Below are 22,365 nucleotides of genomic sequence, written 5' to 3' on the forward strand. Positions count from 1 at the left end.
TTTTTTTTTTTTTTTTTTAATCTCGCTTCTGCCAGAGCCCTCGACATCCGGGGCTGCACTGAAAAGCGGGAAGCAAGCACAGAAACTCAAGAAAAATGGGTGCAAGGGGCAAAATTCCTGCTCTTCCCAGGGCTGGATGGGTGAGAGCCTGGCCCAGGTTGCCCCGAGAAGCTGTGGCTGCCCCATCCCTGGAGGGGTTCAAGGGCAGGTTGGAGGAGGCTTGGGGCAACCCGGTCTCATTGAAGATGACCCTTCCACTAGAAGGGATGGAACTGGAGGAGCTTGAAGGTCCCTTCCAACCCCAAACGTTCTGTGATGCTCTGGCGATTCCACCACTTTCCTGGGTTGGAGGGGGCCTCCAAGTTCATCAAGACCAACCATCAACCCACCACTGCCCAACCCACCACAGCACTGGCTTTTCAATCCCTCCAGGGATGATGTTTTAGGAGTGGAGCCATAGGACGAGTGGGAAGAGTTTTAAACCAAAACTGAGGAGACTGAGCTGAGAGGTGGGGCAGAACCTCTTTGGTGTGAGGGTGGTGAGAGCCTGGCCCAGGTTGCCCCGAGAAGCTGTGGCTGCCCCATCCCTGGAGGGGTTCAAGGGCAGGTTGGAGGGGGCTTGGAGCAACCTGGGCTGGAGAGAGGTGGCCCTGCCCAGGACAGGGGGGACTAAATGGTCTTTAAGGTCCTTTCCCACCCAAACCATTCATTGGGTCTATGACAAGAGGGTGTGCAACCGTCCCTGCTCTGGGCAGGGCAGAGGATATTGCGAAAGCATCTGCAACGTGTGGCCAGTGAATTGAGTGTGGACAGACAGAAAACCAGCCTGGGGAGGTTGGAAAGAGAAGGGGAGCCCCGAGATGGGGATGGGGTTGGGTCTATGACAAGAGGGTGTGCAACCGTCCCTGCTCTGGGCAGGGCAGAGGATATTGCGAAAGCATCTGCAACGTGTGGCCAGTGAATTGAGTGTGGACAGACAGAAAACCAGCCTGGGGAGGTTGGAAAGAGAAGGGGAGCCCCGAGATGGGGATGGGGAACCAGGCTGAGCTTGTCCCCGGGGAGCAGGAGGGAGTGTGCTGGGAGCTGCGGGTGTGGGACGTGGGTGGGCTCTCCCTCGCTCACCCCTCTCTGCTTTAGGATCCCCCAAGTGCCAGGAAAAAGCCGTGGCTGCTGGTGGAGAGCTGCGGCTGGTGCTGGAGAAACCCCTACAGGGATGGGTGAAGGTCGAATGGAGAGTGAGACTGGCTATGGGAGAACAGCATCGGATCCTGACAGCTGATGGGAGTAAATCTTCCCAACCATCAAATAGCCCTTTTCTTGGGAGAGCCTTTTTCCATCCGGAGAATCTCTCCCTGTTGATCCCCCGGGTTACCACGGCAGACAGTGGGCTCTACAGGGCAGAGTTTGAGCACACAAACGGCAATGTTACATCCCAGTCCTTCTGCGTGTCGGTGTGGGGTGAGTAGCCGGGTCCTCATCACCCCCTGTCCCCCTCTTGGTCCCCCCTGTCCCTTCTCACCCTCTCTGTTGGGCAGAGTTTGAGGGCACAAACGGCACTGTTACATCCCAGTCCTTCTGTGTGTCGGTGTGGGGTGAGTAGCCGGGTCCTCATCACCCCCTGTCCCCCTCTTGGTCCCCCCTGTCCCTTCTCACCCTCTCTGTCCCCGCAGAGCCCGTTGCCCAGCCGCTCCTGAACACATGCATCCTGCACCGGGAGCAGGACCGCTGCAACCTCTCCCTGCTCTGCACCGTGCCCGGGGCCACCAACGTCTCCTACAGCTGGTCCTGCACCGGGGGACACCCCGGAGCCCTGGGCCACCAGCCCCAGCTGGACCTACAGCTCCTTGGGGACTCTGCCCCCATGGTCTGCTTGTGCAACGCCACCAACCCATTGAGCTGGAGCACGGCCACCATCGATGTCACAGCCGTCTGTTTCTCTACGGGCCCAGGTTTGTGTGAAAAATGGGGGGATTTAGTGGGGTTTTCTCCCCCTCCATCTCTAAAATGAGCTTTGGGACTTAAATCCATAAGTGAGCAATGTAGCCGTGGGCCACCAGCTCCAGCTGGACCTACAGCTCCTTGGGGACTCTGACTCCATGGTCTGCTTGTGCAATGCTACCAATCCATTGAGCTGGAGCACAGCCACCATCGATGTCACAGCTGTCTGCCACCCTGCCCCAGGTAATTTGCCCTCAGTTCCCTAAAAGCAGGATTTAGGGGGTGCACAAGCCCCACCACTTCCAGTCCCCTCTGTCAGGGTGCTTCCTGGGCCAGTGGAATTGTAGAGGATGTCACCGTGAAGCCAAAATGTGCCCAGGTTGCCCCTGTGGTGCAGGGAAGTGTGAGAGCTGAGGAGGGTGGTGTCACTTGGTTTGTGATGGAGACCTGGTCAGCGATGGCTCCAGGCTCTGCCTGGTGTCGAAGGCCTCCCCTCTCCCTCCCCAGGGCTCCCCAGCTGGGCGGTGGCTGTCATCCTGCTGCTGGCACTGGCCATCTCCGTAGCCATTGCTGCCATCTGCTACCGGCAGAAGAAGCGAAGGAAGGACCCCCCATCAGGTTTGTCCCCAGGGCTGGGGTGGTAGCTCATGGGATGGGCAGCCATGGGGGTCTGGCCGTGCATCCTTGCCCCTCTCTTCACTGCTGTCACCCTCCTGGTGCTCTCTGTGCTGGCCCTGGGCTTCCCCTCCTCCTGGGGATGATGCAGGATAAGCCATGGGCACTGTCAACCCCCTGCCAGGTGCCACAGAGGGCACCAAATCTTTGCCCATCCCTGCTGACAGAGGGTGGTCCAGGTTGACTTGCTGGATGGAGCACCCCAACAGCCTGAGTGTTGGTGCCCAAACCTGGAGTCCCTGTCCCATGGGGTCTAGAGGACAGTTTGGGTTTGGATATTGATTTTCTGTGGATCTGGAGCTTCCCTCCTCACCCCCTGCCAGATGCCAATGAAGTCAAACCTGCCAGTGGCCAAGGGGACCTCTTTCTCCCTCTGCTTTGCTTTGCTTGAAGGCTGGAACCCCAAAATCTGGGAGCTCTAATGCACCAGCCCTCTTACACTGACCCTTCAAAATCCCCCAGGACAGGGTGAGCAGATACTAACCGTCTACGAGGAGGTGGGCAAAACCCGAACTGGCCAAGCCCCTGTGAGTACTGGGGGTGTCCCTGGGTGTCCCCTCCCTGCACTGCTTGAAGGGAGGGGTCTTCTGGAAAAGTCTGGGTTGCATCTTTTAACCGGCCTGGGGTTATTTCCAGCCCCAGAACAGGACCAGTCAGGCCACTGTAGAAGGAAACACCATCTACGCCGTTGTCACCAAAACACAGGTAGGGTCAGTCCTGTGCTGGTGTGGGAGGGGGGACCTGAAGCTTGAACCCCATGGGCTTGGCTGTGCAGCCCCTGGGCTGGATGCATCCATGGCAGCTTCCAAGACCACCCCTTTTGCCCCAAATTTGGGTGGTTTATTTGCACATTCCAACATCAGAAGGACACGGAGCTGTTGGAGTGGGGCCAGAGGAGGCCCCAGAGATGCTGGGAGGGCTGGAGCTCCTCTGCTGGGAGGGGGGGCTGAGAGAGTTGGGGGGTTCAGCCTGGAGAAGAGAAGGCTCCGGGGAGACCTTGGAGCCCCTTCCAGTCCCTCAAAGGGCTCCAGGAAAGTTTGGGGGGGGAACTCTTGGTGAGGGAAGGGAGCAATGGGATGAGGGGAAAGGGTTTGAAGCTGAAAAAGGAGAGATTTAGGTTAGATTTTGGGAATAAATTTATTTTGAGGGTGGTGAGAGCCTGGCCCAGGTTGCCCCGAGAAGCTGTGGCTGCCCCATCCCTGGAGGGGTTCAAGGGCAGGTTGGAGGGGGCTTGGAGCAACCTGGTCTGGTGGGAGGTGGCCCTGCCCAGGGCTGGGGGGGAACCAGGTGGGCTTCAATGTCCTTCCAACTCTAAACCATTCCATGATTCAATGATTTTTTTTTTCCCTGGCAGGGACCCAGCCACCGTCAGGAGCCCGAAACCTGCACCGTCTACTCCATGATTCAGCCCAGCAAGAGGGTGAGGTTGCCCCACTGTGACCCTGGCCTTTCTGCAGTGGCCACAGAAACTCGTGTCCCCTCCTTTTATCACCCAGATGCTGGGTTCACCGTCCCAGTCCCACATTGCCTAATGGCAGGTTCTCCCTCTGCTCCACAGCCTCCTTCTCTCAAGAGGAAGAGGCTGGACCGAGCCTTGGTTTCCACCGCCTACGTAGAGGTAACAAGCACCGGACCAGCGCGGAGATGAGCCCTGGTTGTCTCCAAAGCTCACCAGCTTTTTGGGGTGCTCAACCTCACCCATTCCCTTGCAGGCTACGGGGGGTTCTCGGCACTGGTGCCCCCCGTTGCAGACCTCAGCCCCAGGTCCTGCTGGCCACCACCTCTCCTAGTGCCCTGGCCAACTCAGCGAGACCTTCCCTTCCCTATGGGCCTATCCTGGTTTTGGATGAGATGGAGTTAATTCTTCTTTAGTGGCTGCTGTGGTTTGGATTTGGTCTGAAAGGAAATGTCACTCATGGATATTGTTTTAGCTGTTGCCAGGTGGTGTTTATATTAGTCCAAGGACTTTTTTTCAGCTTCCCATAGAAGCTGGGAAGGAGCATAGACAAGGACAGGTTGGCCAAGGAGATGTTCCACCCCAGAGGTGTCAGGGTCTAAATGAGGGTTGGCCAGGGGACAGGGACCTGCGATCGCTGCTTGGGATGGGCTGGGCAACCAGTCTCTGGGTGAGAGGGACTTGTGTTGCATTACTTCATTTTGGATATTCTTTTACCATCATTAGTATTATTAATGTTATTTTCCTTCTCTGTTATTGTTCTATTAAAGTATTATTTCAACCCATGAGTTTGGTGGGTGTGTTTTTTTCCTTTCTCCTCCTTTTCTCCCTGCCCTTCTGGTGTGGTCCCAGTTTCCAGCTGGGGTTAAACCACGATGGAGCCTCTTCTCCTGGAGCCCCCAGGGACCTCCAGCACCCACCAGAACCCCACCTGGCAAAGCCGGGGGCTCGCTCGGGATGGAAAAGGTCAGATATGGATTTCTGCAAGGATGCAAACCCCGATTGCCCCCTGGAAGTTTCCCTGTGAGGGAAGGAGGAAAGATTCAGTGATGGAAACCCACTTTTGGAGGAAACAGATGGTAAATTGCACATGGATCATGGGAGAAGAAGGGGACACGTGTGATGTGATTGTGTTTAGTGCCAGCGTGTGTTCTCATGTTTTGTTTTTTTTTAAGGTCTTGACAGGTTCAATACAGCTCGGGAATTTATTTTTAGGTGTGATATAAGCTGAATTGTATGAGACAATTGTGGTGCTTGTTTAATTAGCTTAATTGGCTGTTTTACAGCTTGAAAAGTACCTTGGGCAGAGGGGGGAAGTGGGAATTGCCTTGTTTGTGGCTCGGGAACCTCTGAAGCAAAGGGGGTCTCATGCGGAGAAGCACTTTGCAAAGTTTTGGCCACGTGTGTTGGGTAGGAGAGAGGTGGCCACAGGCATTGGCTTCGGGCAGGATGGTCCCAAAAGCGACGCTGAGACCGGAGACGCCACCAACTCCCTTCCCACGAGTGGCCCTGGGAGAAGGAGGTGGAGGAAGAGAGGCTCCGGCTTCAAAGATCTTCCCCCAAGGCAAGATCAAGGGCTTTTCTTGGAGATGAAAATGAAAGGTGGCACTTTGATGGCGGCGTGGGGAGCGGCAGCGGCTCTGCGAGGCGCCCCCCTCCCTCTCCTGCCCCAGTCCCTGGATCAAAATAGCTTTGTGGCTGCTCCCTGGGAGACGAGCGTTAATTGGGATCATTAGCCGGGAGCTGTGCTGGGAGGCTGGCAGGGGGAGGGAGGGGGTGTCTGGCTGCCGGGAGGAGGGAATTTAGGGGGCTGGGCTGGTGAGGATGGGGGGTGCTCAGGCACAATGTGCTGTCACTGTTGTCTGAGACAGGACAACGTAAACCAGTCTGAGCCCCATCCTTGGCTTTTCACAAAGTGTGGGTGTGAGTAGAGCACTTCTTACACCGTAACAGCGTTCCCCTCCACACGAGGCAGTTGACGCTGGTCATGGAATAGAATCATTTTGGTTGGAAAAGGCCTTTAAGATTGTCAAATCCAACGATCAACCCAACACTGACCCATGGCCCTCAGCACCACGTCTGCCTGGCTTTTAAATTCCTCCAGGGATGGTGACTCCACCACTGCCCCAGGCAGCCTCTTCCCATGTCCGACAACCTTTTGGGTGAAGAAATTTTTCCCAATATCCATCCTAAACCTCCCCGGGCGCAACTTGAGTCCATTTCTTCTTGTCCCATCACCTGTTCCTTGGGAGAAGAGACTGACTCCCCCTGGCTACACTCTCCTTTAGGGAGATCATCCTTTAGGGATGATGGAGCTCACGGCCTGTGGCTGGCTGAATTCAGTGGGAGAAGTTCAGGTGGGATGGAGGGGATGGGAATCCCTCAGTGAAGGTGCTGGGGAGGGGGTGACACAGTCCTTGCTGAGCTGTGGCTGTTGCTGGGAAGTGGGGGCTAAAGCAAGAGCTGCATCTCAGCCCCTTTTCATCCCAAAACACTGGGTCCTGAGGAGCAGAAGCGTCTGAAGGCGACACGGTGGAGCCTGAGGGCTGCCACATCCATCAGCACATCGTCTCTCTCCTGCCCAAGCCACGCTCCAATCACGGCGCTGTGATTTATGCTAATGACCTGCTTTTTGCATATCAGAGATAATTTGCAGCGTCAGGTCAGGTCGTTGGCTGGCTGCGAGTGCTGAGCCAGCACTTTGCTCCCCGACGGGGAAGTTTGGCTTTCCCATCTCCGACGGTTCTCACCAGCGCCGTGTCCCGGGGCGCGGGGACCAGTCGTGGTGCCACCGGATGGGTGCCAGGGATCCCACCACGGCGTGCTCCTCTGAAAACCGCCCGGTGCTGGAATGGGATCTCCTCCGCGATGGACCAGGGGGGGCGGCTCAGGGATGGAATTAAAGTGGGTCAGGGCTCAGCGGGTGCCACCATCACCCTTTGTTCATGGCCAAGGTCGGCCCCAGCGCTCCCCGCTCACACGTGGGAAGACGCCGGCGGCCGTTTGCCCCCGACGCAGGGTCTGCCCCCCTCAGCATCCAGAACAAAAGCCCTGAAATGTGGTCTTTCAGGAAGGAATCCAGGCCGTGGGTTCAAACAAATCTTTTCATTGGAAGCATCTGCCCCTCCCGGCTGGAGGCCAAGCACGATGGGGCTGCAGCACGTGCTCTTCCATCGGAGTCGTCCCTACCATCTCCTTCCCACCAAGGTCATGGGGACACCCCAAAAGCTGGTAATTTCCACTCAAACTGGGGGTCCTCGATAGATGGGGCTGTGGAGATGCTCAGGGGCTCGAGCATCTCTGTGCTGAGGAAAGGCTGAGGGACCTGGGGCTGTTCAGCTGGAGAAGAGCAGACTGAGAGGGGATCCCATCGATGCTGAGCAAGACCTAAAGGGCGAGGGGGCAAGGGGATGGTGCCAGGCTCTTCTCAGGGGTGCCCGGCGACAGGACAAGGGACAACGGGGACAAACTGGGACACAGGAAATGACCGTGAGGGTGGCAGAGCCCTGGCAGAGGCTGCCCAGAGAAGTTGTGGGGTCTCCTTCTCTGGAGAGATTTCAAACCCACCTGGATTTGATCCTGTGGGACCTGCTCTGGGTGACCCTGCTTGGGCAGGGGGTGGGACAGGGTGCTCTCCAGAGTCCCTTCCAGCCCCTGACAGTCTGTCACGGCACACTGGGGGGCCAGACCTTGCTGAGGACACAGACCTGGGTGTGCAGCTGGAGAAATGGGAGCCCCGTGGGTTGGTTACAGCAGCTGGAAAAGGGAAGATGTGACCCCTGGGGGGTCTGAATTTCATTTACCATCAGGATGGTGGGGTTACTGGTGGGGGAGGCAGAGGCTCATGTGAGAGGCTCATGGGTGGTGTGATCAGGAAGTCTCACCCATGACAGGCGGAAGAGGAACAAAATGCTATGCGGCGCCCCCTCAGTCCCTTTTTTTCTGATCCGCTTTCTTGCCCTGGGTTGAGGGACAGTGACGGGGGGCTGCAGGCTCCGGGGGGTCCTTGGCAAGCAGCTGCCTGGCAATGAGGATTTCCACCCCGTGGTCTGGGTGCGGACGGAAAGAAAAATGGCGGCAGGGCTTATAACGGTGCCCTTCTTCCTCCTCTTCATCGCGCAAGGTATGATACTGGGTTCCCCTGGGGCGAGGGTGCTGGGCTGGGGGGAGATGGCTTTGGGGTTGGTGGGGGACCTTGGGGAGGTTGTTGGGGGACCTTGGGGACGTGCCAGTGGGTAAACCCACTCCATCCCCATGCTCTTTCTCGGCTTCTCCCATCCTGGTGTTATCCCGAGGTGTTGACCCACCATCTCCCTTCCAGCGGGAGCCCCCATCATTGTCATGGCCATCACCTTCACCAAACTGGGGCTGAGGGGCTGCTCTGGGTGAGCCTGGAGCAGGGAGGTGGATGGGGGGAGAGGATCCGCAAAAATGAAAGGAAAAGATAAAAAAGACTTCACCAGAGGAAGACGGACTTCACTATCGGGACGTTACCATGCTCGGGGTGAGGCAGCGGAAATCCCATTTGCCTCTTCAACACGCCCCCAAGGCTGAGAGAGCACTAAAGTGTTAGGAATTAGTGAGCAAGTGGGTGATTTGCATTTTCCATGTGTCTGGGAGGAATCAAGGTCCCCAGAGTGGGGATGAGCCCTGGGGAGGGGTGGGCTGTGTCCAGTTGGCCAAGCAGCACTGGTCTCTGCTTAATCATAGAATTGTCCAGGTTGGGAGGGACCTTTCAGATCATCGAGTCCGACCATCAACCCAACCCTGCCCAACCCTGCCCAAACCACGTGGTGTCCCTCAGCATGACGTCTGCCTGGCTTTTAAATCCCTCCAGGGATGGTGACTCCACCACTCCTCTGGGCAGCCTCTTCCAATGTCTGATAATCCCTTGAGTGAAGAATTTTTTCCCAATATCCATCCTACTTGAGTGAAGATTTTTTTCCCAATATCCATCCTAAACCTCCCCTGACACAACTTGAGTCCGTTTCCTCTAGTTCCATCTCCTATTCCTTAGGAGAAGAGACTGATTCCCCCTGGCTACACCCTTCTTTCAGGGAGTTGTAGAGAGCAAAGTAGTCTCCCCTCAGCCTCATTTTCTCTAGGCTGAACACCCCCAGCTCCCTCAGCCGCTCCTCAGAAGTTCTCCAGACCTTTCTCAGTCTCCAGACCCCTCACCAGCTCCGTTGCCCTTCTCTGGACAAGCTCCAGCCCCTCAATGTCTTGTCGTGAGGGGCCCAAAACTGGACACAACACTCAAGGTGGGGTCTCAGCAGTGCCCAGTACAGGGCGATGATCACCGCCCAAGTCCTGCTGGCCACACTGTTCCTGACACAAGCCAGGATGCTCTTGGCCACTTTGGCCACCTGGGCTCACTGCTGGCTCATATCGATGATCACCGCCCAAGTCCTGCTGGCCACACTGTTCCTGACACAAGCCAGGATGCTCTTGGCCACTTTGGCCACCTGGGCTCACTGCTGGCTCATATTCAGCCACCGTTGGCCAACACCCCCAGGTCCTTTCCTACCAGGCAGCTCCAGCCACTCTTTCCCCAGCCTGTAGAGCTGCAGGAGGTTGTTGTGACCCAAGGGCAGGACCCAGCCCTTGGCCTTGTTGATCCTCATCCCATTGGCCTTGGCCCATCCATCCAGCCTGTGAGGATCCCTCTTTGGAGTTACTCCTGTCAAGCAGGTCAACACTCCCACCCAACTTGGTGTCCTCTGCAAACTGATTGAGGGTGCACTCCATCCCCTCGTCCAGATCATTGATAAAGATATTAGAGAGAACTGGCGCCGGTACTGAGACCTGGGGGACACCAACTGGATTTAACTCCATTGACCACCACTCTCTCTGTTTTCTCAGCAGCCTGGGCATCGGAGGTGGTGGGAGCTGTTCATGGGGTGGCGTATCTCAGCCCCAGCAAGGGTGAGGGATACTCCCAGGTCCATTGGCGGCGCGGCAGCAACCTGAAAATCGCCAGCAGGGAGAAGGGGAAGGAGGTCCAGTACCCCAACAGCAACTATAAGGAACGCCTGGAGCTCTTCCCTAACAACACCTTAAAGATCAGCCACCTGCAGAAAAGCGACAGCAGCACGTACCACGTGTACTTGGAGGACTACAATGGCAAGGAGCACGTTGAAAGCATCATCCTGAACGTTTATGGTGAGCTGGGAGGATGGGAGGGTGGTCCCAGCCTCCCGTGAGGGGATGGGGAGGCTCTGACATCCCAACTGTCTCTTGCAGATCTGGTTCCGAAGCCCACTGTGAAAGCCGAAGTGATCAAGCATGACCTGGAATTGTGCGAAGCCATCCTGGAGTGCTCAGTGGACCTGGAAGGTGTGACCTACGAGTGGATCGACACCAGCAAGATCTGGCAGGATGATGAGGATCCCTCCAAGAAGCGTGTCTTCTTCAACCCCTCTGTAAAAACCTACATGTGCCAAGTCAGCAACCCCGTCTCCTCCAACAACGCCTCGCTCATCTACAGGCACCCCTGCTCCTGGACAGGTACTGCCCGTGGTGCACACACGATGTGACAAACTGGGTTGGGGTGGACTGCAAGGGTGGCCTTGGCTTTGGATAGTCCCCAGAGCAGCAGTAGTGACCCTCAGAACAATGGGTCCCTGCACTGGAGGTGGCCCATCGGTCAGGAGTGGTAAGTCCCTTTTCCCCCTGTACGTGGGCTGATGGGTGGCAGAAGCCCACCTGGGGAGGTGGTTGGGGGTCCCCTGCCAGGGCTGGGCAGCCCACAGCCCTCCCCACACCCCGGGTCTCCCTCTGCCTCCAGGTGACTCCTCGGCTGCCGCATCCTGCGTCACCATCAACATACAGGTGGCACTGGGACACCTCCTCCTCCTCCTCTTCCTCCTCACTCTGGCCTGAGGACGGTCTGCGGTTGACATCTCTCCCCATTTCATCGCCGCCCGTGGTGTGACCAACACCTGGATGAGGCCCCCCAGCTGCCTGGATGCAGGAAGATGTGGTTTCTCAAGGGACCCATTACAACCAGTGTCCTTTACACCAGCCCCTTCCTGGTCCATCCTGCTTCCCACCACCCAGGCTCTGCCGCTGCCCTCAGGATGGCTCTGTGCCTCAGTTTCCATCCTCACCTTCTCTGCTTTGGTTTAATCAAAAGTCATGTTTAAGGTCTCTTCTAGCTCTAACCATTTGGTGATTCTATGTTCTCCAGATATCAACAAAACAGGGTTGAAGTTTGCTTTGATGGTCTTTTGAGAGGCCCAGCAATCTAAATTGCTAAATTAACAGTTATCTACTTGGAAATCCTCCTCTCTCTGGCCCTCAGGTCTGCAGGGAGATCAAATCTGAACATTTCCTGGGGCTCCTCGGGGACTTGCAGCGTCCTCAGCCATCACCTGCCATCAGCAACACCCTTTATGGCTCCGAAGACCAGTGTGGGACACTGCATGATGTGTTTAGCTTGAAACCAGTTACACCAGCATGGGTGCAACTGGGTGCTGCTCTGGGTCTGGTGCACCCGAGCATCGCTAACATGGCACCTATGGCTTTCTCTGCAGGGGAGGGTTTGGCAGGGACAGAACGGTCTGTTTGTTTTACATTAAATTCATTCCGAGCTGAAACCTCACATTTTTAGGTGCCTGTTCTGCATTCTTCTCTGGGCTGGGGTCGGCCACAGCGGGTGCTCAGGGGCTTGGGTGGTGATGGAGGGAGCCACGTGTCCCCCCAACACCCTCACTGGGGACAGGAACCTTTACACAGTTGTCCTCCATGGGAGAAACCAGCTCTGGATGGTGGGACACGGGCCATTGGGGTGGGAGGATGTGTCTTGTGAGGAATGGGGATGGTCCCTCAGCCTGCGGGGAGGGATGGGGACATGTCTCAGGGACACCACAGCCCTGGGACACTGCTGCTCCTGCCAGCTCCAGCAAACCATCCTGAGAAAGGGGAGAACTGGGCTCTACCCTCTGTAAAGCCCAAAAAGCACCACTTTCCAGAGCCATTTTTAAGCAAAGACTCCTAAGGCCAGATCCATCAGAGGGTTAACAGGGACCTCACCACCTCATTTGAAAAAAACAATAATGAGTAGGCATCATTCCAGCTCCAGGGGCTAACAAGAAGCTCGGGGTAATTCCTGCTGGGTGGCTGATGGTTTTTTGCACCAATGTGTGTTTTTGCAGAAATCCCCTCACTCGAAAATATTTGCTTGGGTCTTGGTCCATTCCCATGTGGAGGTTTGGTGCTCTTCAGGACGAGCATTGAGCACCACCATCATCATAAAACCTCCTGCCATGATTAAATACGGACCCTGTTGCCCTGTCTCAGTCATCTTTCCATCCAGTAGACATCAGTCTGAGCTGATGGGGAAAGTAAAGGCATTTAGGATCATTATTTTGGGTTAAAGGAGGTTTTTCTGTGACTGCCTGTATGTTTTTTTGTGCCCCCAGGTGCTTCCTGGAAGGATTTTTTCCCGATGGTTTTGCTTGTTGAATAATTTTTCCCACTCATCCTGGCTGGTGGAAGCCCAGCCTGGGTCATGCTGCTGTTGTAGCACCCCATGGGTGATATTTGGGTTCTGTGGCTTTCTGGGACCAGTTTGTGGTCAATGGTCTTCTCCATGCACTGCCTGCACCCACCTGTGGCACGGGGAGGGTTGGGGACCATCCTGCTGCCCTCTCTGGGGCTGGTTTGAGGTGGTGAATCCCATCCATCGGAAACGTCCTTCCTCACCACTGGTTTTTGGGTGAGATTTGTGCTGGGACAAGATGCTGCTCTGCAAAATATCCCAAGGAGATGTCTTCACCCCTCCATCATCTGCCCAAGCGCTTTGTCCTCCAGGAGGAACCACCGTTGTTTCAGCTCAGCCAACGTTCCTTGTGTGTGTGCACCAAGAAAAGGAGCCAAATCCCCTCGTACTGCTCTTACTCATCCTCTCTTTTTTACGCCTCTGATGAATTCTTCCCTTCCATGAACTGCTCATTATTGAGAAACAGCTAATCTGTTGGGTTTTTTTCTCAGCCAGATACTTTCGAAGAAGGAAGGAGAGGCCTAGAAGGATGCCGGGGTAGTTTTCGGTGGTTTTAGGCTTTTTATCATTAGAAATAATTTATTGGAAATGAAATCAATGGAGGTTTTGGAGCTCAGCTCCACTGAAAAGCGGTGGGATGGGAGTTCACCCTTTATTCCCTTGGTTTAGCCCAGCGGAGGAATTCCTGCTTCACCCTGTCGCTTCTGCTTTCCTCTGAAAACCAGAAAAAGCAACGAAAACCTGAAGCAATAGGAAAAAACCACCACTTCTTCCATTTTCAAGATGCGCGGGCCGAGCACCGGAGGAGGTGAATAATTCATGGCACTAAAAACACCAAAACAACGGAGCTGTTCTCACCCTTTTCCAGCAGCGGAACAAGTGAGCGGTGTTTTCCCCGCGTTCCCCATCCCCGCTGAGCGCGGAGGCTGCGGTCCCCACTCCATCCCCACCCAGGGGGACACTCAGAGGAGCCGGGGGACTGTCCCCATCTCTGAGCACGCCGTGGGGATGGCATTGAGCAGGAGAAAATTCAAGCCCAGGTCACTTCCCTGAATTGGGAAGGATTTGGCTTTTCCTGGGTGGGTTTTTAAAGACCGTCCCTGTGGATCCCATACAGCACAAAGCAGGGCTGTGGGTTAATCCCAGAATATTTGGGGTTTTCCATCACCGTGGCTGCAAGCACTGGTGCACACTGGCTCTCTTGGGGGGGCTTTGGGCCAGGTCCCACCCCCCATGGCACTGGGATGGGGCAGCAGAGGGTGGGATGATGCCACATCAGGGGAGTGGCCACCCACTCCACGGTCGGGAGGCTCTGTACAGCCCCAGGAAGCCGTTACTGGAAGCCAAATGATTTTCTCGCTGGTCATTTCCTCTTCTTCTGGGGTCAGGTTAAAGACCCGTGGCGGGATGATGCGGTTCTGGTAGGAGCTCTAAATTGATGCTCTGCTTCCTTCTGCAGGTCTCTTGGGCTGTCTCCGGCGAAGCAGCACGGCTTTGGTGCTTTGAATACTTTCCACTCAAGAAAAAAAAAAAAAAAAAAAAAATAATTCGACCAAAACAGTTAGCTAGTCACTCAAAATGAAATTTAAAAAAAACCACCACAGAAGAACAAGAACACCCCCAACAAAAAACTTTTCCATGCAAAAGGAAGCCATAGCAATATGGGATCTAATCAACTAAAACTTTTAACAGTAATTTAAAAACCAACAATGCAGATATGAAAAAAAAAAAAAAAAAGAGAGTCATTCAGCCAAAAACAGGAAACACATGGCCCACGGCAGCGTCTCTGATTTGAGTACACCTGTTCTTATAATGAGCCCAGCAGCAGATACTAATTGCACTGCAACAGAGGCTCCGTGAACCGAGGGATGGGCTGCAGCGCACGGATCTGGCTGCTGATCTCTCTCGGCTCGGTTTGGGGTACGTAATGCTTCTTTGGGGAGTTTTTCTGGCAAATATTAAGACTTTTCTGTGCTGGGCGGCCGGGCAGATCGAGTATAAACAGTCATATAGAAGATAAATGGCTGGTGACTCTGAGCTGGACGCGTGGCGCATCCCTGATATGCTCCTACTTGTCGGGGCTGGGGGAGGAGAGAATAAAAGTTGATGAATGAACAAAGATGGTGATGGACGAAGTGTAGGTGCAATAGGGAAGCAATCTACCGTCCGTTTTAATGGGGTATTAATAGCACTGAGCAAATAATTTAGTGCCAGATGTGAACTGGGGCACTTGAGATGAAGGTCCTTGGTGATGAGTGTCTGCAACCCCAAGAGCCTGGGATCCAGAGGTGCCAGGGGGCTGGGAGATGCTTCCCAAGCACTGAAATGTGTCCAAGACGAGTGTAAAGGGACTGGCAGTGGGGCAAAGCCTGTTTCCTGGGTGCCTGGAGGATGTCCTGGGGACGATGGTGTCCTGGATGAATTGAACCCACCCCCCCCGACCAGGGAGCAAGGGCCACCTGGACCCCCCGAGTCTCCTGGGTCCTCTCCTCACAGCCCATTGGCAGTTACAGGAAGATGTTGTAAAATGGGGTTTGGTGCCCCTGGGCAGAGCAAAGGGAGCTGTGACTAATCCTGACCCTCCTCTTGGTGCCAGCCTGACGTCCCTACCCCTTCCCTGGGGACACCGTGTGTCCCCGCAGCCCCAGGAGCCCTCTGCCACCGCATCTGTGTAATTATTGGGTGTAAAAAGAAGGGCTCGGCTGGGAAACGGGGGACCTCGGCAGAGCTGGGGTTTCTCTTTGGCTCTGCTGGCTCACTGTTACTCCAATACCTGCCTCTAAAATCCCCCCGGTGGTTTCTGCTGGGCCAGCACAGCGAAAGTCCCACCAGCCTGATGTTTGGGGCTGCTCCAGACCCACAGCTGAACCCGTGGAGGTCGCTTGACTTCCTCCAGCCCCTCCAACTGGGCTTTGGCTGCTTTCAGACCTCTTTCCATGCCTCCTGCTCCATCTGAGTGGTCTTTCCCATAAAGGAGATGCTCCCTGCCAGGGTGGAGGGTTTTTCTAACGTGATGTCAAAAGGGCTTTTCCATCTGGTCATTAATGAGGAGCCCCGAGACCACGGGATGTCAAAAAACACATGTTGCTGAGAAGAAAGTACAGCATCCGCCTGCGTGTTGGGCTTTTTTACAGTAAATGTGTCAGCAAAAAAACGAAGGAGGCAGTGGGGCAGGCGGGTGGCGGGGTGTCTGCAGGGTGACAGCCTTGTCCGCATGGATGCTTCGATGCCGGGGAGATGTGGTCCACAGGGACAGCTCAGGAAATGCTGTGCTTCGTGCCATGGAAGGTGGGAGGGGGGCAAAAATAAGCGATGGCACTCCCTTGGGAGAGCGTTTGCTGTGTGGTTTTTACTGGAACGATATGTGCCCCAAGAGAGGCGGATGCTGGGCTTATCTGGGCCTCCCCAGCCCTGTCCTTCTGGGGCAGCTCCCCCTCTTTTCTTCTTCCTCTCGCCCCGATGGAAAGAAGTTGGTAGGAAACATGGGGGTGAAACGGTGGGGTTCCTTCCACGCTTCTGCTGTTGGTGCCCGGCAGCAGCGATGAGCTGGCACCACGCTATTTCCTACAAAAACAAACTTGTTTGCCCAGGGTGTGGGAAAATATGAATCATTGCCTCGTAGCCAAAGGCAGCAAAGGGTTTGAAGGAGAAGATCCTCCCACATGCTCTCCAGGAACTCCAGGTGGCCAAGATGCTGTGGGACATCTAGGAGATGGTCGTGCCCCTCTTAAGAGCACTTTTCCGTGGCCACCAAAAAACACACCTGGGACCATCTCGACCAGGAGAAGGATTTATACCTGAGCCACCTCCAAGAGGTTGGGCTTTCTGCAGCTTCCACAAGAAAAGTCCCGCCCAAAGGTTTCTGGAGCTGAGGGACCTCGAGGGAGGTGGGTGCCATGGCGTGCACCAACTGCAGGCTTTGGCCAACAGCCACCAAGCATCGCTTCCCTCTGGACTGCTCTGGTGTCACTGGGACTTCTTCAGGCTGGTCCCACCACTGCCAGAACCCTTCTCCCAAGGACCAGCATCTCCACTGGACTGGGACCATGAGCACCTTGCCCTGCTTGAGGCAGCTCAGCTCCACGGGGTGATGATCCACTGCTCTGGCTGGTTGTCGTTGTGCCAAAATTCTATTGGCACAGGAGCCTTAAATCAGGATTTGGCCGTCACACAAGCGGTGCCCGATGCTGGAGGACTCCGAGACTGATGCAAATGAAAACCTTCTCGCCTTACTCTGGGAAGGAGAGAGCAGGGAGGAAGAGCAGAGGAAGACAACGCTTCCCCTCCAGCTCCTGAGCCGAGACCTCAACCCGCATCCTTAGGAATGGATGACATGGGGCTGGGGGTTGCTCCTGTGGTCTTGGGGATGGTGCTATGGGGTGGGCACGAGGCAGAGCTGGCACTGAGTCCCCACGTGCAGCCTGACTCCTCTTCCCACCTGCCCCTGCTCGTTGATGCAGGATGTGGTGGATCACCCAGACTTCAAGCATGCGGTTAGATAATCTCCTCAATTTTCCACCCATTTATCTCACACAACCTGAGCTGTCCCCGATCTGCAGATTACCAGGGTGGGTCCAAACCTGTGGCCGACTACCGCAGCCTCACGGGCATCTGCCCTCCTCCGGCAGAGCTGGGATGGGGGGAATGATGGTTCCTTGGAGCCACCCAATGTCTCACTGCCCTCCTCAGACCTTCTCTCTGCTTTCCTCCCAGGGATGGGCTGCGGAGCGAGGGAGATGGTGTTGGGCACCTTGGGGAAGGCGACGCTATTGCAGATCCCTCTGGAACTCCAGAACCTCACCCTGAGCTTCGGGGAGGCCCTCTGGAAACGGGACACAGAGGACCCACAGAGGAAGCGGGTCCTGCTTAAATACTCGAACGGCAACTACACCAACTACATGGAGAGACGAACTCGCTTCCACATGGTCAACTTCTCCCTGGAGATCCTGAACACCAGCCGGGAGGACAGTCAACTCCACGAGTACATAGTCAACAAGGGGTCGGAGGAGAAAGTCTGGCAGATCCAGCTGCAGGTGTATGGTGAGAACCCTGCATCTTTGGGAGGACCATCCTGGCTGCTCCCAGCCTCTTGGGGTGCTAGGAGAAGGTCTGGGAAGTGGGTGGTGATCGAGGAGGGTGGGAGATGACCATCTTGATGTCAAGGCGCTGTGGTGAGTCCCGAACCTTCTTGCAGCCCTATCTGGGTACCCTCAAGAGCTTTTGGGTTCGTGCAGCCCATGTCTCCCTCTAATGGGTTTGCAGCGGGTCCAGGTCAGACTGGTTCCTCCCCATCTCCCAGGGATTTAGGGGAGCCAGCAGGATTTCCCAGGCAGAAATGTTTGCATCCTCCCCAAGACACAAACTTTTGCCCACTCTTTCCCTCTCTCCAGAACCAGTGTCCAACCCCAGCATCCAGGTCGTCAACCGGGAACTGACCAACAGCAGCTGCACCGTCACCCTCAACTGCACGGCGGAGCGAGGGGACAACATCTCCTACAGCTGGGATGGTGGGGACACCATCGCCTCTGGGCTCTGCTCCCACAACGGCAGCGTCCTCCACCTCTCCTACCCTCTGCAGGACGCCAGCATCTCCTGCTTCTGCACGGCCAGCAACCCCGTCAGCCATCACCTGAAGGTCATCACCTTCAACTCCTCCAAGTGCAGCGACGAGCAAGGGGGTAAGTCCCCAGTTGCCCACCCAGCTACCTCCACCCTCCCAGTCCCACTCTTCTTTTCCAGGGGACCTTTGGCCACTGCTTTAGGCAGCCTTGAAGGAGCCTTTTCCAAGAAAAGAGTCACCCACTCAGGGTTGCCCTGTCTTTCCAGTCACCTCCATCCATGGAGGGTCCCACCCGCGTCCCCGGCCAGTTCGGCCACCGCACTCCAGTGCCCTGGGCTTGTTTTAAATGCGTGAGACTTTTACGCCGGGTGGTTTGGGGAGGAGAAAAGCCTCAGTGATGACTTCCCCTTTGGAGGCTCTCGGGGTAAAAGTCACGCTCTCTGTCACCGGGGGTTTCTAGCACGCCCTCGTGACGTGGGGGACTTTCTCCAGGCTTGGGTGGCATCATGGCTGCCCCTTTCCCCCCGGGACCCGGAGGAGAAGTCACACCCCTCCTGGGGCTCTGGCTGGGACCTGTGCTGAGAAAATATCCCCGCGGGGAAAAATGCTCCTCTTTTTCTTGCTTAAGAAAGGGAAGATGCTGAAATGAGGTGCTCCAGGAGGGGGGGTGTCGGGCTTGTTTCTCACCCCCTTGCCCCAACTTCCCTGCCTTGCACCATGGGACACCCCTGCGTGGTGTCACCATTAGAGGTCCAGGAGCGGAGGCCACCACAGTGAGAGCCCAGCTGGAGCTGCAGAGCTCTGTCCCCAAGCCCTTTTCTCACGCACCTGCAATGCAAGGGCGTTGTACAAAGGGGCTGCCTCCCCACAGGCCTCCGAAAAACCACCACTTCTTCCATTTTATCTTTCCGTTTTATCTGGCCCCCATCTGGCCCTCAGCAAGTTTTTCTCAGTCTGTTGCAGTCTGGAGGAGATTAGAGAGAGCTCAAGAGAAGCATTTCCTGCCCTTTTGTTTCCTGTGCTGTTGACATTATCAGCCCCAAATTGGGCGACGAGATGAAGAAAGATTTTAGCAGCCTGTTCTGCTCAGCTCTGGGTGACCCTGGGTGACCCTGGACCCCGGGGCTGGTGGCTGACCTCCCCCCTCCCCTCTCTGCCCCCCATCCCAGACAGCGCCGGGGTGAAGACGGGGCATCTCGTGCTGATGGTGGTGGTACCTATCATCGCAGTGGTGATGCTCACTGGGGTCTTCGTGGTCACCCACTTGTCCGTTTCCAGCGGTGAGTGCCCTGAGGGAAGGGTGCTGGGGTGGTTGGTGGTCCACGGGTGGGATGAACCTTTGCGGGGGGACAGAAGGTGCCCCCAGCCAGCCCCAGCGAATGGACTAAGGGGTTGATCCCTGTGAGCACCTCGTTTTGGGACTACCCTGGTCCTTGGGAAGGAGCAAAATGTGTCTCTTTTGAAGCACAGGGTAGAAGGCAGGAAGGAAACCAAAAAAAAAAAAAGAAAAGAGCAATGTACCTATACGTGATCTCCAACGCTCTACCCAGATGATGAGCTTCGGAGGTGATACTGCCTGGTGTCAAGAGGAACTGAATGATCCCCACCCAAATCGGAGAGAGCATCCTCTCCCCGAGTGCCTCAGGGGCTCTGCCCCCCCTTCCCTTTTCCTGGGCAGTGACAAATTTGCAAACCCAACCTGTGATGGCCAGAAATCCTCCCACCATGGCTGGGTCCAGCCACTGGTCACCGTGCCGGGGATGGATCCAGCGTGGGCTCATCCTCGCTGTGTCTGGGGGCATCGGGGCAGAATGTGGCTCTAAAAGCACCAGGGTCCCCCCTGGTCCTTGCTCCCCTCATGGGAGACTTTCTTGTCCCCCCACAGCTGTCCAGGAGCAGCAGCAGCCACCACTGGCCGAGGACAACACGGTACACACCATCTACTCCCAGGTGCAGCGGGTGGAGGTGAGCCATGACCAGCACAACCCTTGGGGGGGGTAAAAACGCTCCTTTAATGATGGAAATGCTGCTGCCCAGAGAAGCTGTGGCTGATCCATCCCTGGAGAAGTTCAAGGCCAGGTTGGAGGGGGCTTGGAGCAACCTGGTGTGATGGGAGGTGGCCCTGCCCAGGGCAGGGTGGGAGGGGAATGGGACAATGTTCAAGGTCCTTTCCCACCTGAACCATTCTGTGATCTTCTAAACGCTCCTTTAGAGATGGGACCCTGAGTGCTGCAGCCAGTGGGGAGATTGGGCATGACCCTACTGGGTTTTCTTGGGTGGGGGTCTCGGGTGGTGGCAGCAGCACCCAAAGCTCTGAGACATTGCTGGGTGCCTCCTCTCTGGTCTGTGGCACCCTCTGTGATGGGCTTTGGCCACTGGGTGTCAACCCAGCCCTGTGGCTGGTGAGGGAGAAGGTGAGATTGTGCCTGGGGGGGCACCGGGGTGACCGTGGGCTCCCTGGGGTGACTCACCCCTGCCATTCCAGGAGTCAGTCCTATCGCTGTGCACTGGGAATCACTGGGAATAAGGCTGCTGCACCTTCCCCAGCACCCCAGGGTGGCTTTGGGGACAGACTCTGTGGTTTTCCCCCCACTCCCCGAGTCCTGCTCAGCCCCAAGTGGGGAGGAGATGGGTGAGGGGGTCCATGTAGGGTGGAGGGTGGCGAGCTGCCCTTCCTCATCCTTCCCTCCCCACACAGAAGCAGAAAGGGCTCCCCGTCACCGAGCACCCCTCCTGCACCACCATCTACGCTGCAGCCACCGGCTTGCCCCCGGACACGGCCCCGTCCCCCCGCAGAGCCCCCCGTCATCCTCACAGCCCCCAGACACAGCCCCCCGCCCATCAGGGCCACTTGTCCCTCTCACAGGTAAGGCTGGCTGCCCCCCTCGACCCCCCAGGGGCATCAGCCCAGCTGGGCATCACTGTGGGGCAACCCATGGACTCCCCCCTCCAACTCAAACACCTCACCAACCCCTTTGCCCCCTTCCTCTTTGCCACAGAGCCCCGACAAGGAGCCCACGACGGTTTATGCCAGCGTGATGATGCCCGTGGCCTGAGCATCTCCAGGCAGGGGGGACCCCCTCTGTTTGCTAGGCACCCACATTGACATTCCCAGCTGGAGAAAACCCCACTCATCCCTGGGGAATGGGGGCAAAACCCTCCGGCGTGGGCTGACCCCCACCCACAGCTCAACCGGGGATGCTCCGAAGGCTGCGGAGGCTGCTCCGAAGGCAGGGATGAGGCAAAGCAGGAATCTCCCCGGAGTATGGCTGAGGGCGGCTGGGAAGATGCTGAAGGACCAGGAGAGGATGGAGGGGCTATGGATACGACCCGGCAGAAGGCATGAGCCGAGGGATGGCAGGGATGAGGCAAAGCAGGAATCTCCCCGGAGTATGGCTGAGGGCGGCTGGGAAGATGCTGAAGGACCAGGAGAGGATGGAGGGGCTATGGATACGACCCGGCAGAAGGCATGAGCCAGGGGGGAGAGAATTGGTCTCGGAGGGGAAGGCTCAGCACGTTGGCACCGCGTGGCAGCACAGGGAAGCGTGGCCGGAGGAGTTTTATCCCCCCAAGCTCATCCCTGCCCCATTGGTTTTCACCCCACAACCTCATCCCGTGGCCCCGGCTTCACTAGAGGGAGCCCCGGGCTCGTGACAGCCGGTGACACCGATGGCGACCCCACAACGGGGTAAAATCCGAAAGGGTGGGTTTTTTTAACATCCACCTTCGCCCCAGTAAGGAAAAACCCTGGTTTTGACTGAAGCCGAGTCCTGCCGGGCTCCTTCATTCCTCCAGCGCTGGGAAGGAAGCAGCCGTTTCCCACCGTGCTCTTCCAGCCCCCTCCTTTTGCACTGACGGCTCTGGAGACAACAAAGACCTGCTGGGGGGGTGACAATTTCAAGCTGAATTTCTGGCTGATAGAGGAAAGACAGGACCTGGCTGTGGCCTGGCCACCCTCAGCCCAAAGCAGCTCTCCCCTTCCTTGGAGAAATGGCCGGCGTGGGGATGCTGGAGTGGCCCAGAGGAGGGATCAAGGCTGTAAAAATCTCTTTCTCATTCTGCTCCCCCCCAAATCTGAACTGGTTTATAACCCCGAGAGAACTCACCCCCTGCGGCAGGTCTGATCCCCTCTGCTGCTGACAAGGGAAAGGAAAATAAATTTATAGGAAAGCCTTTTGGAAAGGTTGGCTGGAGAAGGGTGTCGGAGTCTGGATCAGGCTTCGGGGGGGGGGG

The 22,365-nt window shown here is 56.4% G+C and overlaps 3 protein-coding genes across 6 annotated transcripts in view; all 3 read left to right on the forward strand.

Moving 5' to 3' along the window:
* The window catches only part of LOC106897725 (natural killer cell receptor 2B4-like), a 7,648-nt gene extending 2,810 nt beyond the window's left edge, over positions 1 to 4,838 (forward strand). Inside the window, exons 2-10 of the mRNA XM_014958539.1 lie at positions 1,138 to 1,458; positions 1,671 to 1,949; positions 2,032 to 2,181; positions 2,446 to 2,556; positions 3,076 to 3,140; positions 3,250 to 3,318; positions 3,968 to 4,033; positions 4,172 to 4,231; positions 4,326 to 4,838. Of these exons, the coding sequence (XP_014814025.1) occupies positions 1,138 to 1,458; positions 1,671 to 1,949; positions 2,032 to 2,181; positions 2,446 to 2,556; positions 3,076 to 3,140; positions 3,250 to 3,318; positions 3,968 to 4,033; positions 4,172 to 4,231; positions 4,326 to 4,403 (1,199 nt within the window). The 3' untranslated portion in view covers positions 4,404 to 4,838. The remainder of the gene's footprint in view (positions 1 to 1,137; positions 1,459 to 1,670; positions 1,950 to 2,031; positions 2,182 to 2,445; positions 2,557 to 3,075; positions 3,141 to 3,249; positions 3,319 to 3,967; positions 4,034 to 4,171; positions 4,232 to 4,325) is intronic.
* Positions 4,839 to 7,969: 3,131 nt separating this feature from the next.
* LOC106897724 (CD48 antigen-like) lies at positions 7,970 to 11,663 on the forward strand. Of its 2 annotated transcripts, none has more exons than XM_014958537.1 (4): positions 7,970 to 8,192; positions 9,932 to 10,231; positions 10,313 to 10,576; positions 10,857 to 11,663. In XM_014958537.1, the coding sequence occupies exons 1-4, from the start codon at positions 8,141 to 8,143 to the stop codon at positions 10,949 to 10,951; spliced, it is 711 nt and encodes a 236-aa protein (XP_014814023.1). In that variant the 5' UTR covers positions 7,970 to 8,140; the 3' UTR covers positions 10,952 to 11,663. The 2 variants fall into 2 exon arrangements, with proteins under 2 accessions (XP_014814023.1, XP_014814024.1); XM_014958538.1 differs by having other exon boundaries at positions 7,971 to 8,192; positions 9,935 to 10,231.
* A 2,634-nt stretch (positions 11,664 to 14,297) lies between these two features.
* LOC106897726 (signaling lymphocytic activation molecule-like) lies at positions 14,298 to 21,459 on the forward strand. Of its 3 annotated transcripts, none has more exons than XM_014958541.1 (7): positions 14,298 to 14,492; positions 17,286 to 17,612; positions 17,963 to 18,250; positions 19,302 to 19,412; positions 20,018 to 20,097; positions 20,831 to 20,998; positions 21,132 to 21,459. In XM_014958541.1, exons 1-7 carry the CDS (start codon positions 14,441 to 14,443, stop codon positions 21,186 to 21,188), a joined length of 1,083 nt encoding a protein of 360 aa, XP_014814027.1. In that variant the 5' UTR covers positions 14,298 to 14,440; the 3' UTR covers positions 21,189 to 21,459. The 3 variants fall into 3 exon arrangements, with proteins under 3 accessions (XP_014814027.1, XP_014814026.1, XP_014814028.1); XM_014958540.1 differs by lacking the exon at positions 14,298 to 14,492 and adding an exon at positions 16,401 to 17,065; XM_014958542.1 differs by lacking the exon at positions 14,298 to 14,492 and adding an exon at positions 16,925 to 17,140.
* Positions 21,460 to 22,365: the final 906 nt, after the last annotated feature.

This window comes from Calidris pugnax, unplaced genomic scaffold (assembly GCF_001431845.1).
Source record: "Calidris pugnax isolate Ruff unplaced genomic scaffold, ASM143184v1 scaffold416, whole genome shotgun sequence".
NCBI classification, from domain to species: Eukaryota; Metazoa; Chordata; class Aves; order Charadriiformes; family Scolopacidae; genus Calidris; species Calidris pugnax.

What these genes read in the sequence shown, in the direction of transcription:
- LOC106897724 (XM_014958537.1), top strand. Translation starts at nt 8,141, where the DNA reads ATGGCGGCAGGGCTTATAACGGTGCCCTTCTTCCTCCTCTTCATCGCG. An exon ending in CCTCCTCTTCATCGCGCAAG is followed by an intron (nt 8,193 to 9,931) that starts GTATGATACTGG and finishes CTGTTTTCTCAG; the next exon opens with CAGCCTGGGCATCGGAGGTG. An exon ending in GCACCCCTGCTCCTGGACAG is followed by an intron (nt 10,577 to 10,856) that starts GTACTGCCCGTG and finishes CTCTGCCTCCAG; the next exon opens with GTGACTCCTCGGCTGCCGCA.
- LOC106897726 (XM_014958540.1), top strand. Translation starts at nt 16,897, where the DNA reads ATGGATGACATGGGGCTGGGGGTTGCTCCTGTGGTCTTGGGGATGGTG. An exon ending in ACCCAGACTTCAAGCATGCG is followed by an intron (nt 17,066 to 17,285) that starts GTTAGATAATCT and finishes CTTTCCTCCCAG; the next exon opens with GGATGGGCTGCGGAGCGAGG. An exon ending in GATCCAGCTGCAGGTGTATG is followed by an intron (nt 17,613 to 17,962) that starts GTGAGAACCCTG and finishes CCCTCTCTCCAG; the next exon opens with AACCAGTGTCCAACCCCAGC.